Here is an 18,961-nt window from a genome sequence, read left to right as displayed (position 1 = left end):
CATCCTCGAACCTCAAATCTGGACCCACCTCAAGCTCTCGGAACACCTGCTGTTGACCATCTGCATTTGACGATAACTCAAGCATTTAAAGAAGCCACAGCTCATCTTCAACGAGCTAAAGAATCATACAAAAAAGGAGCAGACCAACATCGAAAAGAGGCTCCTCAATATCAAAAAGGAGATCAAGTCTGGCTGTCCACTAAACATTTATCTTTAAAAGGGCCACGCACCTTCAACCCAAGATATTTAGGACCCTAATCGATCACGGCCGTGATTAACCCAGTGGCTGTCAAACTAGAATTACCTACTCGAATGAAGATACATCCTGTCTTCCATGTTTCTCTCCTGAAACCTGTGCAACCTGTGCAACCCGGAACCCGTTTGACTAAACCTCCTGAGCCAATCCAAGTTGACGGAGAATCCGAATTTGAAATTCGAGACATCTTGGACTCCAAAATGTCCAAATCAAAACTATACTACTTGATTGATTGGAAGGGATATGGACCCCAGGAGAGATCTTGGGAACCCTCAGAATATGTACATGCACCTCGTCTAGTCCGAAAATTTCATCGGGCTTTTCCCAACAAGCCAAAACCTCCGGAAAAGACAAGCTTGGGAGGGGCCTTGAGGGGGGGTGCTGTCATGACCGCAGCCTCCAAGGAGTCAGGTTTAGCCCAACTGCCTCGGAAGCTGGGTCACAACTTCATTTCCAGGCACCCATCGGCTCCCATAGGGGCCTTATGGACCTTGTCCTGGCGCCAGTGGCGCCAGGCTCATAAGGGGACTCAGTCCCGGCACAGGACGTGCCGGGCTCATGATGTAAGGAATGGTGCTTGGGTGGACCTACCTGCTGCAGACCATGCTGCTCACTCACCTGCAGGATGAAATCCTCATCCATCCATGGCTGGAACTACTTTACCTCTGGGTGTGGCCAGCACCACTCCCTGGGACTGGATACTGGAACTATTCTGGAAGCTGGGACTTCTTACCTGGGCGAGGCTGCTGTGGAAGGAGACACCTAAGCACTCCAGTAAGCTATTTAAACCACGCCCGATCAGAGCAACGTGCTTCGCGTTATTCTGCAATAGCAGCAGGACGCTCACCGTGTCAGCTCCAGAGAATCTTCAACTTCTGCATCTGGGGAAGAGAAATCCGCAATCTTACCTTCCGAAATACCATCTTCGTCTTCAGCAGCATCTGAAAAGGGAAAAGAACACCAGGTTAGCACGAGATAAAAACCAGCGCAGCACTTACCCAGTCCATCGGTGCATCTCAAGCCACGGGCTGCAGCTTTCCATTTTTTCCGGCACCCTGTGGAAGCAAAGACATTGGTTAGTAAACCTCCGTGAAACTTTCCTTACCTGCGCTGCATTCTTCTCGCCTCCGCCGACGCTGCTACTCGCATCTGCAAAACAAAAGGACATCATTAAGAAATACAAAACTCCATCTATACGCTTGTGTTTTGGGCAGCGCTCATCTTTCTCACTCCTCGGTGCATTCCTCGACATCCATTTTTCTACCCAGCTGCTTCTGCGACCTGAAAAAGGAACAGAGACATTAAGAAGTGCTTTTAACTTCGAATTGACATTTTCTACTTGCTTGCCTGCAATACCTTCGCCATTCCATCGCTCTCCGGACCTCCATATTCAAGCAACCGCCGTTCGTGCTGCTAACAACGGCCTAGCTCCAAATCTTCATCCTCTGCAACCAAGAGGCTGGACAATTAACCAGTGAAGTAACTGGCTTCGGCGCCCCTGCACTGACGCAGGATGGAGAGCTCCGCTTTCACCTACATAAGGTGAGCACATTTAGCCTACGAACTACTTGGGAGTACCAGGAAGGGGAGGCAGCTTACCCAGTCAGGCTTATATATCCATATTAACCCCTTGCTCTCATAATTGCAGACACCTCACCCTTCAGATCAAGATCTCCGTGAGGAAAGGGCCTTTCCAGGGTGGCATTCGAGGCCTGCGCGTGACCCTAGAAGACTCCGAGAACCCCCAGCCCAGACCTGCGCCTCCGAGGGATTCAGGTGAGCGTTACACACACAGATTCACTTGGTAGCTGTGGCTGAGCAGTCAGACTTCCCTCAAGAAGAGTTAGGCAGTATACAGAGTATTCACAATAGGTCAAGTGCACACAATAGAACAAGTAAACACTGACCGGGGCTTGGTGTAAAAGAGATAATTATTTATTTAAAACCACATCTAGAAAAACACACAGGCACTAATAGTAAGCAATTCAAAACGCGGTCACTAAAAGATATACACTCCCTTAAAAGAATATTAGACAAGTCTTAAGTAAAGCCCCACTTATTTTCAGACAGCGGTGAGCGCTTAACGTAGATGGCACTCTAATAGTTTGTTTTAAAAAGGGAGAGAAAAGCAGAGAACAAATAGAAACAGATCCCAACACTTTTACAAGAACAGAGCAAGAGAGGCAGGCAAAGTAAAACCGTGAATTCAGAGTCAGTAGGTCGGATCCGCTTTAAGGGGATCGAAACGAAATGTGTCCAAGGTCACACGGTTGCAGTGCACAAAAGTCTTGTAATGGTTCAAGAAGGAGTTGGATCAAAGATAGGGACCAGTTAGAGGGTCAAGGCGGCCAGCCCAGTCCAGAAGGTTAAGAAGTTATTATTACCTTGTAGCAATCTTTAGAAAGGGAGGCCTGGTGGACACGGTACCTTAAAGTGGTGAGAACACTCCAGCGGGGGCAGTTGTTCCTGGCAGAGGATGCAAGTCGGTGCTTCGTCCGGGGGAAGAGAGGATCTTGTCGTGGAGGAAGACAGGAGTCCGTTGCACTGCCAGGGAAGAAACCAGCAGCAGAGTTTCTCAGGTACAAGGAGCGGTCCGTTGATTCGCGGTTCAGTGGTGAGTGGCTATTCGGCCGCCGGGGTGCTTGGCACGGGCAGTTCGACCACAAACCGGGCTGAGGTGCGAAGAAAGAAAGGTAAACTGGTTGTGCCCACCAGTCAGGGGAAGAAGCCTCTCCAGCCGGAGATTTTCTCTGTCGTCGGGAAGTGGTGAGTCGGTTCCGCAGGGCTCCACCGGTGGTGTCATCGTGGTAGGTCGGCTCATCTTCTCCCTCGTCGGATTCTCAGGTCCTGTGGCAACATCTGAAGTTCCAGTCCCCAAAGCCCTGCTTTTATGCAGCATACCCCCATTCACTCAGCCTAGCTGTCAATCAAACATGCTAAGCGGTGAGCTGGCTGGCTCACCACTTGGGCCAATCACACAAGAGTGCGACTTGAGTTACCAAGGTAACTCAGTCCAGGGTGCCTAAACCCCCTCCCACACCCCCTGTGGTACCCAGACAGAGTGGAGAAGCCCGCCAAAAAGTGGAACAAAGGGCTCGACTTGGGTTGGAGTCACAGAAGAGAACACAAACGCCATTTTAGAATCGAGTCTTGGCAAAAAATACCAACCGGAGAATTAATATTAATTAAATAAACCGGTGGTATGTTCGAGGCTATGAGAATTAAATAATGAAAGTTGGTAGCCTCGAACAATGTGAAAATCCCATAGGGAAATATCCGCGGTCGAATATAAAAAGTAGTTTCCACTGCCACCAGCCAAAACTCGATCAGGGGGGACGGAGACGTGCCCCCTCGACTAACAGACCCCGGGGCAATCGAATTGCCCCGACCAGTACGTCCACAATATGATGGTTTGTACTGGTTTCTGTTAATAATTTGGGACTAGTAAAGCCAATGGTGACTTTACATGCCCTGGGAGACAGTAGTCAGTCCCAGGGTATGGAGTCTATGGTGGTGTGTCACTATGACACCCCTGTGTTACTGCACGGAGGGTGCTGTGTAACACACATAGGAAAAACACATGAGACACTATGGAGTAAAGGACCCCATAGCCCATAAAACACATTACCAGTCAAAGGAATACCATAAATCGTGTCCAAGAGTGGGAGAAAAAGAGTCTCACTCTTGGCAGGAGAAAAAAAACAAACTCCAGAAATCCAGCAAAGCTGCTGGGGGACTCACTAGGTTAGGAAATTCAGCCTAAAGAGAGAATTCTCCCTAACACCTCCCTCCCACGTAGTATGCCCCAGCAATACCAACATCGTGAATACTAAACAGGTCAGGCCCAAGCATGATTGAAACTGTCCTGTAAACCATGAAATGCCTTAAAATAATTTGAGGACCCTGCCCTCATGCCATACCCTATGTACCCTACAGGCACGCAGGCATCATCCGAGGGCATTGTGGATGACGAAGAGGCAGGCCCATACCGACGTCTGCACAGGCATGACTCCACATACACCACCACCCCGCGCTGAGCACCCCGGCAGGATACGCCAAGGCGGAGGACCCACCCCACCGCACCAGGGCCTCACCACCTCGGCGCTCCAAGCCACCAGGGGCTCACCACCTCGGCGTACACAAGCCACGAGGGCTGCCTCACCAAGCCCATCCCAAGCCACCAGGGGTTCACAGGATGTTGAAGTTGCCACGAGTGCAACCACCCCAGAGGACAGTGCCTCATCCTGTGAAGAGCAGCATGCTGTATGCTGTACCTGTGTCAACACCAATCCACAGTCCAGTGCAGCAAATGGACACACCCAAACAGACCCCTGAGCATGTTCAGAGTGCCAGCCACAGTCCACATGTCTCTGCACGCCACAGCCGCACACGAACACCAGTGGCGGATGAGGACACACCTTCATATGGGTCACCTGTTGGCAGCCCCTCCATCCACGGCAGTCCCCCCCCCCAGACAGGCCAGCATGAGAAGCATCAGCAGCCCCACTACCCCGCGTAGACCTGCCAGGCACAGCAGCCCCACACAGAACACAGAAACAGGTCCGGCCATTGCAGTCAGGCACGACTGGATGTGATGGAGGCATACAAGATGAGGATAGAGGGCATGGCCAGCGAACACAACCGCCACGTCAAGGCCATTAGCAATGCAATTAGGGGGGCTGCAAACACCATGGCGCGCTACAATACCCGCACATGTAAAGTTGTGGAGGGATGCACCGCGGCACTCGGGGTTTGGCCAGCGAGTATGTGAACTATGTGAGGTGCAATCTGCGCATGCAGAACAGATGCGTGAGGCAAATAATCTCTGCCAGCAGCTGCAGTCGGCTGCATCGCTGACATCCACCTCAACAACCCCCACATAAGACTCCCTACGGGGGTCACCCAGGCGTCGTTCACTGCAGCATTCACAATGGTGCTCACCTGAAGGTGGAGCATGTGGAAAGTGACAACGTCCTTGTTAGATGGACCCATATGCACTGTGTTGGGGAGGGAGGAATGTGTGCTGGGGGGTTGGTGGGGGGACCGGGGGATGTGTGCTGGGGAGTTGATGGAGGGTGCGGGGGAATGTTTGCTGGGGAGTTGGTGGGGGAGAGGGGAATGTGTGCTGGGGAGTTGGTGGGGGCAGGGGGTTAGTTCCATGCTAATTAAAGCCTGTTCAAACATGACATAAAGCTCGGACATTCATGATTGTGCACAAGTGTTATTTTACAAGTGCTCTTCGTGACATGTGCCCATCCACCAAAACAGAAAATATTCTCAGTCAACACCTGTCTGGCCAACCTCCCCTCCATCACCCCTTCCCTAGCCCTGGCAACAGGCACATGGTCATCGTCACTCCCATCCCCTGGGTGTTGCCCGTCAGCATAGGGGGTAGTGGCACATTCCTACGGCAGCAGATGTTGTGCAGCATGGCAGAGGTGAGTACAATCTTGTCAACTTTTTCTGACAAATACATCTGTGCCCCTCCAGTCTGGTCCAGGCACCGGAACCGTGCCTTCAACAAACCAAATGTCCTTTCCACACATATGTGGATACGACTGTGCGCATTGTTATATGCCAGCTCTGCCTGGGTTTGTGGGTTCCTCACAGGGGTCATCAGCCATGTGAGCTGCCGGTATCCTGAATCACCTGCATGGGATGAAATGTGTACATGCGACCTAGGCTGCTTCACTGGGTGTGCAAGGAATAAGCATCAATACACTATACACTGTGGTCATCTTTGTGTGAAACGGGTACATGCAATATGAGTGGCTGATTGGTATACATCCATCATCTTTCAGGATATGCATCATCTGACCTGTACATGCACCCTGTGTGATTGAGTGGGCTGTCCTGTGGCAGATTATATTTGCCTACACATGGGATTACTGAACTCCCAGCAGTGGATGATGATCTATGTGTATGGGATTGTGTGGGACTCTCATGCTCAACAAGTACCGTCATGTTATCACTTGTCCTTTGATCATGCTGTATTCACGTGCCTCGGGTTTGCTCTGCAATGTGTGCCATGTCCATTTGCTGCCATGTCCATTGTAGCCCACTAAAATAACCTGTGGGGTGCCCCAAGGCTCCTGCGTCTCTCCCACCCTCTACAACATCTTTACCAAGCCCCTATTTGACAAGCTGGACAGACTGGGTGTCTCATATACCAATTATGCAGATGACACCCAGATCCTCATACCCCTTTCAGGCAACTACGCTTCAGATACGGCCTTGGTAAACAAAATATATCTCATCATTCAGGCATGGATGGCCACACATGGTCTATGTCTAAATGATGAGAAAACCGAAATCCTGCTCCTCGGATCCAATACCAATCTCAAAAAACTCAGTTCTAACTACAAGGCCTTCAACATTGATGGCAATACCATCACAGTGGCCAAAACAGTGAAAACACTAGGCTTTCACCTTGATGCAACCATGTCACTAAAAAAACAAGTCAACTCACTAGCATCCTCCACCGCCTACACATGCAAGCTAATTAGGGCAAGTAGAGCCTTCCTCACCCAAGCTAGCTGCATCATCATAGCCAACGCCCTAATACTATCCAGACTGGACTATTGCAACGCCATGTACCTAGGAGCCAACAAATGCATAACCAACAAACTACAGACACTACAAAACAACGCTCTCAGAACAGCCCTCAACCTACCCTCTAAGGAACACATCTCCAACAAAAGAAGAGAACACAAATGGCTTAAAATCCATGACCGCATCTCCCTCAAAACGGCATCACTCACCCACAAATGCTTAAACAACACAGCCCCCCCCTATCTCGCATCCAGAATAAAGAAAAAAACGTCCTCCCGCCCCACCAGATCGATCAATTCCTACTGCCTGCAAGTACCCAATTTCAGACAAAAGAAAACCGGCGGCAGCAGCTTCCCTGTCCTGGCAGCCCAACACTGGAACGCCCTCCCACTCCACATTAGGACTGACCAATCCTACTTTAGCTTCAGGCGAAACACCCTCACTTGGCTGCGGGCCAATGATCCTCACGACTAACCCTGCCATCTAATCTGATCATGCCAGTGCTATAACCTGACTACCATGTACAGCCTTAAATTTGTAAATATGTAAATGCAACCGAACTGCCCCTATGCACAGTATTAATATGTAAACCTGTAAGCTTTCGCTCAATTATATGTATATATGCACATCCCACACAATGTAACTGTAAATGCAATGCTCTTTTTCTCATGCCTATCTTATTCTGTAACCAAGTTTTTATGCAATCCTATCTTCCTGACCTCTGTTGCGCCCTGTTACCCCTGGGTTTTGCGCGCTATACTAAATAAATAAACAAACAAACAAACAAACTTTCTACATGCACTGCTCCCCGGGTTTGATTGGCACAGTGGTGCATCCATAACGTCAGGTTGAGGCTCCCGTCATGACTGCCTGTTCAGGGCCAGTGTTGATTTGTATTTGGTTGTGGCTGTCTCAGTGGATGGGGGGGCTTGAGCCACATGGCACTGGTACCTTTTTTTTACTTTTTAACATACATGTAAATGTGTATTCATGGGTCACTCTCTGTGATGTTCAGGGTTGCATTTGAATCGGATCATCTACAGTGGTTTCGTTGATGGGTATTGCATTCCTGTCAATTTGCATTCCTATGGGGTGCCCTGGGTGAGGTTACTCTTATGTGTCAGGGTGTAAAGCAGCACTGCAACACAGACGAGGTGCATTGTGGTTGTTGTGGTCCCATGTGTTATGATGTTTTGACAAGTGAGTGCACATCACCTTTTGTGGGTTGAGGTGTCCTTGTGTGCCACACGTATATGGAACTGGTGCTGTGATGGTGCTGGCTGTGGCTCCTGGTGGCATGCAAGGCATCCTGTGGATCAGCCTCCCCCCTACATTTGGTGTACTTTGGCATGCATTTCAGGCAGGGTTTGTACTCGCCACCTATCCATGTGCGTTAGGCTCTGTGCCGCTCCATGTAGGCTGGCAGTGTGCTGTTACACAGCACCATGGAGTCGTGGGTGGATCTTGAGTAGTGAGCGCAGCAGTGGCTGATGGTCAGGTCTGAGCTACAGGTCATCTGCACGTTCAGAGAATGGAAATACTTCTGATTCCTGTAGGCTGCCTCATGGTCACAGGGTGCTACCAGTGCAACATGTGTGCAGTCTAGGGCTGCAATCCCGTTCGGGACTTGGGCAATGGCATAGAACTGTGCCTTGAGTTCGTTCACCTGTGCCTGGTTTGTGGGCAATGCAATGTGTTTGTTCACATGGTGCAGCAGTGCATACAGCACCTGGCCCAGGACGGCACTGAATGTGGACTGGGCCATACCATGCATCATGGCAACTGTGTGCTGGAAGCTGCCCGCTCCAAGGTATTGTAGGACTGACACCAGCTTCATGAGTGGGGGCACAGCAGTGATGATGGCAATCCTGCTACCAATGTCACCTTGGATTGTGTCCAGCAACTGGGTGATGGTAGCCCGGTCCAGCCTGTACTTGGATACCAACTGCCCATCAGTCAGGGCCCAGGGTGTTGTCCTAACCCTGTTGATGGCTGCCCGACTTGCTGGGGCTGGTCTTCTCCTCCTCCTCCTCCTCACCCTCCACCTCCCTGCTCCCTGCTCCCTGGGTTGGTTGTCAGGCCTCTATAGCCTCTGGCGCAGCATGTAGAGGTCCATGTCAAGGCTCCCGGCTCAAAATGGCAACATGGTGTAGGGAAGGGTGTGTGGGGAATGGGTGGGTCTTTTGTAGGCCTCTTGTGTGCATTGTTTCCACCTGTGGCTTTGTTACTCTCACCTGTGTTCTTTTACCTCCAGCATTTGGCCGGGGGTATTTTCAGCGCTATTAACGCTGGTTATCTGGCGCTAGGAGCGCCGATGCTGTACTTGTGATAGGTCTGTAATGGCACGTTTGGTTGTCGGCGCAATTACAGCTGGCGCTATTACAGCCGGCGCTATTACAGCCGGCTGTAATAATGCCAGCTGTAATAGCAACGGCTGGATTAAAGTTGTGATCCGGCAGAGCGGTATTGGCGTTAATACCGTTACCGCTGGATTAAAGGGCTACCACGCAACTCGTGATGAGGCCCCATATGTCTATACTTTGAGTTCTTATGAGTTGAGTTATAGTATTTATCTAATGTTCTCTTTCATTAGGAAGACTGAATACAACCCACATGAAGAAGGGATAATTTGATTCCCTAAACACATAGTGTCAGCAGGAGTATCATCCATAATATATCCTGGTTACACACCAAAGAAAATTCCTGCAAGGTTACGGTCGTACTTAGTTTATGAATATCATATCAGTGTGCATAAATCCAATCTATACATCTTTACAGTTCATTTTAATTGTGGTTGGCCTGAAAATGAAAAAAAAAATGATCTGACTGGAATCTGTGGTGTATATGTATTGATGCTTAAAAATATATTTTGTTTCTCTTATATTTGGGTAAAATAAATACAGGAAATACACTTTACATTTAGTTTCGTGTTTTTTAATTATGTTTGGGATTTTCCCATAGGAGTCCCCAAGTTCTTCTTCAAGTCTTTATCCAAGAACCATACATTTCTGCAACGTGAGTGCTGTCAGAGGAGAGTCGTTGAAACCCTAACATATGTAATAATGATATAAAACCTTGAATTAAAACTGATAATGAGAATAATCCCATTATTATCGTATAGAGTTTCTTTCTTTGCTCCAGTGGGGAACACCTTCATCTCACCCTTCTCCCTACCTAGAGAAACAAAATGGAGGCACAATAGTTCAGTATAAAGAGTTGACTGGATGTTTAGGCTGTATTTTGCGTAGGAATATGCTCACAATATACCTTTAATCTAACAGGTGTGGATGCACAGAGGGTCAAGAACCCATGTCACCCTTGCTAGTTGGTAACGGCAGGCAAATCCACTCCTCAAACATCCATGGTAAAGTGCTTCTGAGTAAAAGTATTATCCACAAAAGTAGACTGTTGCGAGATAACTCACCAAATACTTCTGATGAAATAACAAGTGGGTACAAACCTCGAAGTACCCTTAGCTAAGAACTGAAGGTGTAATGAGTGGTAAGGATTTAGACAACTGACTTCTCTCCTTGCACCTTCCTTTTGGAATCATACTTTTGGTTCTCTGGTCCAGCAAGGTTCTTTGATGAGATGCATTTATTGGGCCCATAAATACTAGATGTTGCCATGCATCTATATATTTTTCTAGAGTTTGGATCGTACTATCCGACATCCAGCAGTGCCGTGCAGATTTAACCATTTGTTGCACATCCAGGAAGACTGTGTTCTTTTCCACAACTAATAAATAATAAATGTGCATTACTGAATATGAAAGTGGTGCTTTGCTCATAATAGCTTGTTCTTGTCTTTTTAAAGGAAGCACTCCTGCACACATAGGTGGCATGACAAATTTTGGCGACAATGTGGAAGATGAATGGTTTATTGTTTACCTCCTGCAGCAGATAACAAAGGAATTTCCTGACTTGGCTGCAAGGTACAGTGTTTAACTTTGCTTATATATTTGCAGTATTGTGTTGCAAGCTCACGAAGGATAGACCTATAAAATAAAGTACAAATACTCTTCTCCTAAATTAGAACAGTGTTCATCAACATACCTTCTTTACATGCAGCGAACTGTTCTTAAGCCACGACGCCTTGAGGTTCAAAGAATATCTTAATAATCATAAAAACTCAATGGTTTGCCCTGCACAACTCATACTATTTATTAATTCTGTTTTAAAATCAATTTTTGTATTACTGATCACAAATATCCATCTTCTCTAACATGCCAAAAGTACCTGATCCTTTGGTGGTCTCTGTTTTTGTTGTTGCTTCCAGTTGGGCTTTACAGGCAATGTTCTTTGATGAATCGCATGCATGCACTCTGTATTCTTGTTTTAATGTTATTTCAGTATATTTCAAATGTATATCGTTCTTTCTTAAAATATTCTTTTGTATTGATATTTTGCAGACAGAAAAATGTAACCACTAAACAATATGTATTCTTCAAACAACTACACAGCATCCAGCTTTGTGAGAATTCGTATCCAAAAGCAGGTTTTTAAAATCATAGTCAAACTATTATTTCTCCGAAACGAGTGGGCAGCCCAGACCTTCACACACTGAAACAAACACCTCTTATTTTTTTTTTAAAACTCTGTTTATTGATGGTCTTAGCAGATACTGCACACCTCGTAGTACAAATCACAATACATATATGACATTTGATAAAGCATATTCTTTTCATAGTTCATTTTACAGTTATGCAGAGGCATCATCGTCTGAGGACATTTCACATAAATATATTCAGAACGGGGCCCATATGCCTTTGGGTCGGTGAGTCGTGGAAACAGTCATTGTGCATTGCTCTTCGCATTCGTTGACATAGGACAGTTCACGTTGAAAATTCTCAATGCCCGGAGGCGAGGGGCTTTTCCAGCATTGTAGTATACACCTTTTTGCTATTGCACATGAGATATTAAATAATCTCCTAATAGTTTCAGCATTCTTACTGATGTCCCCGAACAGATATTTTTGGGATGACAGGGAGGCCGGGATTTGGGTTATCTCTTCTATTACTTCCGATTTCTTTCCAGAACCCAGCAACCACCGGACATTCCCAGTACATGTGATATGACCTTGCCATAGGCGTTTTGCATTTGGGGCATTCCCCGGTCTCATTAGCTGTGAATTTGGCCATCTTGGCTAGATTGAAATGGAGACTGTTTAGGATCTTAAATTGGATCAAACGTAAGCCCGCGTTCAGGGATACCTTTTTAGTGAGCATGCAATGCTTGGACCATTTGTCGTCAGTGATGGTTACATTCAGGTCTTTTTCCCATTTGGTTTTAACATCGTTAAGTGTAGGGGAGTGTGACTGCGTCAGTGCATACAATTTAGAGATTCCCAATCCCTCGCCAGTAGTTGCTGCTTGTAGGCATGGGTGCACAGGGGGTTCGTCTGGAAAAGGCAGCCATCTCATACTGAATGCCAACTTCATCCTATAGTATTGAAGCACTTTGAGTGCACCTCCTCCCACAGTGCTGCTGAAGTCGACCATGCTTTCAAATTTCCCGTCTGGGAACATGTCCCGCATTTTTATTTCCTTGTTTGGGTCCCAGAGGCGCTGCAGAGATTTGTCTAGTGTTGGGGGGGGCGGGGGTACCAGGGAAATTCCAGAGAGGAACATCGGGGTCATACGGAGTATCTATTTTTAATCTTTTATACAGTGCGCCCCATGCTGCGTACAGGGTCATATAGACACAAATCCCTGTAATGTAAATTGAGAATAATGGAACAGAGGTCTATGGGTGATGCAGCAAATTTATCTAACCATATATGGGGTGATTGATCTGAGAGGTCATTCCAGTGCTTGGCGAATTGCGCCTGTGCGACATGGAAGTATAGTTCAAAGTCCAGTGCTGCAATACCACCGGAGCAGTACGGCTCAACCACTTTCTCCCATTTCATGCGGGCATCCTTCCCATCCCAGATGAACGTTATCACCATTGAACGTAGTTTCTTAAAAAAGGTTTTACCCAGCCAAATGGGTAAGTTCACAAATAGTTAAAGCAATTTTGGAAGTATGACCATTTTCAAAATGGCGACCCGGCCATGCATAGATATGGAGAGTCTAGCCCACGTCTGTAGTTTAGCGCCCAGGAGCTGCAGCACTTGATCGTAGTTGTCTGTGTACAATGTCTGTCTGTCACTGGATACCAGTATTCCCAGATACCGGATGTGTTGGACCGACCACTTAAGTTCCAAGGTTGTCGTCGGACACACTGTGGTCTGCGTCAAGGGGAAAATCTCAGACTTTTCATTGTTAATCTTATATTCTGAATATTCAGCAAACTTATGAATATTGGTTATGAGAGTTGTCAGATTGGTTTCAGGGTCCCGGATATACAAGAGGGTAGCATCTGCGTATAGCGAGATGGATTGAGTTGGACCTGACATTCGTATCCCTCTGTCCCCATGTTTCTGCCTGACAAATATCGCCATGGGTTCTATGGTGAGTGCAAACAGAATAGGCGAGAACGGGCAGCCTTGTCTGGTTCCCCTACTCAATATGAACCGATCTGAAATCGTGCGGTTAGTAAGCACCCTGGCCCCTGGTGCAGTATATAGCAATTTGATGTATTTAACAAAGGTGGGGCCCAGCCTGAATTTCTCTAATACTGAGAGGAGGTAAGCCCACGACAGCGAGTCGAAAGTCTTCTCGGCATCTAGGGAGAGCGCTACCGCGTGTGCCTCCGGATTTATGTGTGCCATTATTCCGAACAGCCTCCGCAGGTTCAAATCAGTGGATCTTGTGGGGATGATCCCGCATTGGTCCGGATGAACCAGAGTTGACATGTTAGGGAATAGGCTATTTGCCAGTACCTTAGCAAACACCTTGGCATCAGCATTGATTAGTGACAGGGGCCTGTAAGAAGACATTTCCTGTGGAGGACGTCTGGGTTTAGGCAAAACCGTAATTATTGCCTCCCGCATTGTGTCGGGGAGCATGTTTCGTTCCAGCGCCTCCTCCCATACCTTTAACATTATCCAAACTAGTTCTTTATGAAATGTCTTATAGAGTTCGACCCCGAGTCCATCCGAGCCCGGGGCTTTCCCGGATGTCAGTGCCTTTATGGCTTCACTAATTTCTTCTTCCATTATCGGTTGTTCCAGGGACATTTTATTTTCTGAAGGAAGCTTTGGGAATTCTAATTCATTAAAGAATTCATATATCTCGATTTCTGTTTTAGTGTCACGATTAGTGTAAATTCCTGATAAAAGTTGGAGAATGTTCCCCCGAAGCCACCCCGCCCCAGATGAGTTAATACTTGCAATAGGGGTTTGATGGTGTTCAGCTTTAATAAGATTAGCCAGGGATCTTCCTTCCTTGTTACTTTCCCCATATCTGCGTGCTCGGACTGGGGCAGCGGCATATTTAATTTCCCTGGTAGCTAGTTTATCAAATTCCTTTAACTGTTTATTAATGTCCACCAGCGTATCTTTGTTGTGTGTGTTACTATAGGTGATTTCCAGATTCCGTAATTGAGTCTCTACATCCGCCAGTTCACGTCGCACAGCCTTTAATAGGCCAGTGGTTTTGGATATCAGAGTCCCCCTTATCCAAACTTTGAATGATTCCCAGAGTGTGGAGTATCTATCGACCGTTCCCACATTATTGGCAAAGAATTCCTCAATTTCCAGATGCAGAGACTCAACCACGCCAGGGTCCATCAGCACATTAGCAGCCATTCTCCATCGTCTTACGTTTTTCGGGGTATCCCGAAATACCAGCTCTAGTGTCACAGGGGAATGATCAGACAGCGTACGGGGACGTATCTCACATCTCTCCAATGAGTCTAACATGGAGGTGGAGAGGAGCCAGTAGTCGATACGTGACTCTGAGTCGTGCACTGTGGAGTAGTATATATATTGTTTCGTGTTTGGATGCAGTTCCCTGCATGCATCTATCAGTGATAGCTGCGGTATGATTTGGCCCATAATGATCGCCGCATTGGCAGGAGCCCTAATGACTGTTGAGGATCTATCAAGTATTGTGTCCAGGACCAAATTGAAGTCTCCACCCCCCCCAAATTATATTCGAGTTCTCAAGGGAGGTGAGTATTTCCAGAATGCCTAGGTAGAAACTCGGTTTGTCTACATTGGGACCGTATGTGTTGACTAGCGTGACCGACTTTGCTGCTATATCACCCCATGCGATTACATATCTCCCGAGGGGGATCTATCTTGTGACCGTTTGCTTTAAATCCCAGTGATGGATGTACTATCGTCATTACCCCCATGGCTTGGGTGGAGTAATCCATGGGGTATCTCTGCTTAGCCCAGGAGGCCAGCATGTTTGCATTATTGGGTCGCTGAGCATGTGTTTCCTGCAACATAACTATGTTAGATGAGGTCCTGTTTATGTAAACCCCGATTTTCCTAGATTTTGTGGGGTTGTTTAGCCCACGAACGTTCCGTGACAGAAGTTTAATCCCCAACCCATCGCCTGTAATAGTATCACGTGTGTTCATGTCTAGTCATTGATTTATTGGTAAACGGATGTAATTCTATGCAAGTAGCACAAGCATCTGCAAGACCATGAGTTTGAAAACTTATAAAACATGCAACCTGTGGCGAACCACTCAACTTACGCCGTAATGACTTGGCTTTGGCAGAGCAACCACCTCTTTGCCCCCCCCAACCCCCACCCGCATCATCCACCCCAACTTGATGATGATCCCCTTCAAACTTTTAGAGTACTCCAGGGGGAGCCATGTTGTCATCACATGACCACCGGATCCAGGCTCCCGACCCTGAAAAACATCTCATGGGGTCGCCCCTTAAGGCTAACTCAGTATTTTAAGTTTTACAAAGGATATAGTGTCACACAGCAGTCAGTCCGCTGGATTGCGTGTTTCATCCTCAGGGCGAGGTCTGCCATTCCGGTCGGGTCTTCGCTCTTTAGGAGGCAGCGGTATGGAGGCCTCAATGTATGCCATGGCCGCGTTGGGGTTCTCAAAGAAATGTGCCCTTTCCGCATGTTGGATCCTCATTTTGGCTGGGAATATTACAGCATATTGGATGTTTCTTGCTCTCAGGAGTTTCTTGACTGGTTCGTACGACCTTCTGCCTGCCTGTACCCCAGCCGCAAAATCTGGATAAATGTGTATGTGACTTTCCTCGTGTCGTAAGGTGCCCCGTTCCCTAGCCAGCCTCAGGATTGCGTCTCTATCCCTATAGTTCAGGAGACGGGCGATGATTGTACGCGGCGGAGCCCCAGGTTTAGGTGCCGGTACCAGTGTGCGATGTGCTCTTTCAACTATAAAGTGTTCTGAGAAGGTTTCCGGACCAAAGAGGGATTTGAGCAGGGATTTGATTTGTGTTTCCATTTGACCCTTGCCGAATGTTTCTGACACACCCACGATTCTGATATTGTTCCTTCTCAACCTTGATTCAAGATCCTCGCATTTATTCTGTAGCTTGGACAGGTTTTCCTTCAACTGGGTGATGTCTCTATTATAGTGGACGACAGTGTCTTCGTTAGCGCCAATCCTGCCCTCTGACTCAGTGATACATGCACTTTCTTTGTCCACTCTCGCCTCCAATAAGCCAATGGTGGCTACAATGTCGTCCAGTTTGACATTTCCTGCCTGGAACCCGTTCTGTACTATTGTAGTCAGTCGGTCTTCCCTTTCACTGCTTTCGGCGTCGACCGGGAGTTTGGAGACGGAACCCGTCTCTATCGTCGTGGTCTGTGCCTGACTGTTCGTAAAAGTGTCCTTTGGGCCTTCCCTCTTTGCCCCTGTGTTCTTTGAGGCTTTCCCAGACTTATGCGAATCACTCATGTTGAGTGTGTTAATATCCAGAGGTGCTTAACTAGTTATATCCGGTTGAGGATGTTAACAGTGTCGGGGTATATATGTGGCACATTGTAATGATTCGTTTTTAAGCTCTTATTGGCAGGTACTGGATTGTGGCCACAAGTAGCTTACCAGGGATCAAGTATCAGGTTTCTCAGTTCTCACCGGGCCTGGATATTTTTGGATCCATCCGCGTCGTGGCATCAAGGCCCTCCGTCCATGTACAATTGTGTATCGTGGCAGCGCCCCCGACACACCCAACTTTCTGGCTCCCACCTGTCCCCAGGATAGTGTTATGCCACCTCTCCCAGTGTTCTCAGAGTCCTGCCTCACCTGGTTTATTCAGCCAACAAGTTGTTTCTGGTTAATGTCTAGGCTTCGCGAGTGGGCAAATGTTCAGCTGGGCCTCCACCAGCCTGTAGCCCCTGCAAATCTGGGCCGGCGAGCACCCCCAGCCCGACCCGCACCCTCCTGCCGAGATGGGCGGCGTGGATGCGTACACAGGCGCACCCAGCGTGCAGGCGAGGGTAGGGTAACGTTGTTATGTGGTCTAGGTGCCGCCCGCAATGTTGCTGGGATCGCAGCCCCGAGGCCAGCAATCCGGGCCTTAGAATGTTGCAATGTATTTATATCCTGTTCTCTTGGCTTAGTTTAGGCGGCAAGGTCCGGGCCACCGAAGGTTGGTGCTGGCTTTTACAGGAATTAAGGGCATTCGTATCGGGGTGTTCCGCCACGGAGCACCATGCCTCGTAAGGGCCGCTCCGGTCTTCACATGCCCACAGTTGCCGGTCTCCAATCTGAAACACTGTGCCTACTCAATGCCAGCATAGGTTTCATCTGCGATTAAGTGTGGGGTTGGAAGAGCCACGGAACCAGCACAAGTATTTTTAGGGTGCGTCAGTGTTCACAGATCCCCTATATTGATGGTGTGTTACGGGTCATGTAGGACCTAGTCTATGAAACGGGAGGTGCGTCGCACTCGCACCACGTTGCTTGTCACCAAGGAGTTTTTAGTTGTCCATGGATGGTACTCACGGTTTTGGCAGCTATGTTCTACAGCACCCGGGGCACTGCCGTGTCACGGCCAGATGGACCAGTGGGCAGACAGGCAGCACGCGGCCACTGCACCCTGTGGGGTACGAGCCGCCCCTCCTTCGGTCCTTGTCGGGGCCTCCTCGGAGCGCAGCCGGCTCTGGTGACAAATGAGCCAGGTACACGCCGGGTGCACCCGATAGCGCGCACCGGGTGCCGGTTTCGCATCCAATACTCTGGGAATCTAGCACGGTCCCACTCCCTGGCCGGTGCACCCGGTGACAAAGCTGGTCGGGCGCTCTGCCACATTTACTCCACCCTCGGACGCCGATCAGACCAGGGGCTCACTTCCCAGTCCCTTCAAAATTTGTTCGGGACTCAGCGTCGTCTGTAAGCGTCAAGACTCCTCCTCCCTGCGGCCTGCCTCCACGCAATAACTCAGTCTCGGGCACTGTGACTGATGGTGCTCCCAGCCGGCCCGGGCCACCACCCGTCCTCGGTGAAGGTTGAGCACAGGCTCCCGCGAGGATTACGGTACCGAAGCGTACCAGGATTTCTTCCACTGATGCCTGGTTTCTTAAACTATCTGCATATCTAGGTTGTAGCTCCGCGGGCGACTGCGAGGTAGGATTTATTTAACACAGGGTTTTTTGTCGGGACGGAGCTCGTGGATCAGGCGGCCATCACAGCAGTGCGCAAAACTACCCCCCCCCCAAAAAAAATACCTCTTAGAGTGAATATTGTACTATTACTACACCTCCTATAATACGTGGACATGAGGGCAAACACAGCAATATCATTGTCTGCCTTCTATGTTACAAGTAGTACACAGAAGATGAGACAAGCTTCGAAAATGTAATACTCCCATCCCTTCTTTTTCTTTCAATCATATTTTTTGGTTTACGAATTTCTGCGAGCAGAGGTGTAGTTCCATACTTTTGTCACAATTACAGCTTAATATTGTAAATGCAGCTACAGTTGATAGCCAGGAAACCAAGAGAACAAAGATGGGTGAATGCATCATAACATTCTTGCCCCCCCCCATGAGTCTGTGCCAACATAGTGAAAGATGAGTAAAACATCAATGCTTATATATTGGAAAAACAACGGCAAGAGGGGGTTTTCATGTAATATCTGGGACTTGCTATGCCTGTTCCAAGAATGGGGCCCAGATGTTTTTAAATTTCTCCATCAACCCTACTCTCTATTTTTTTTCACAACCACCACCTCCCAACACGTAACCGACCACATCATTATCCTTTTGGATTTTTCCACATGCGGACTATTTATTTTTTATAGCCATTAGTGGGTGGGTTAT

At 48.0% G+C, this 18,961-nt stretch overlaps 1 protein-coding gene across 2 annotated transcripts in view; it reads left to right on the top strand.

The window, feature by feature from the left end:
• The window catches only part of ECD (ecdysoneless cell cycle regulator), a 1,545,240-nt gene that overhangs the window by 311,891 nt on the left and 1,214,388 nt on the right, over nt 1-18,961 (top strand). For both annotated transcript variants that reach the window (XM_069610537.1, XM_069610538.1), the window contains exon 3: nt 10,625-10,742. In XM_069610537.1, the coding sequence (XP_069466638.1) occupies nt 10,625-10,742 (118 nt within the window). The remainder of the gene's footprint in view (nt 1-10,624; nt 10,743-18,961) is intronic.

This window comes from Ambystoma mexicanum, chromosome 8 (assembly GCF_040938575.1).
Source record: "Ambystoma mexicanum isolate Mex_15411 chromosome 8, UKY_AmexF1_1, whole genome shotgun sequence".
Classification (NCBI taxonomy): Eukaryota; Metazoa; Chordata; class Amphibia; order Caudata; family Ambystomatidae; genus Ambystoma; species Ambystoma mexicanum.
Note: the sequence above shows the minus strand (reverse complement) of the source record. Positions and strands in the feature narration are given on the sequence as shown.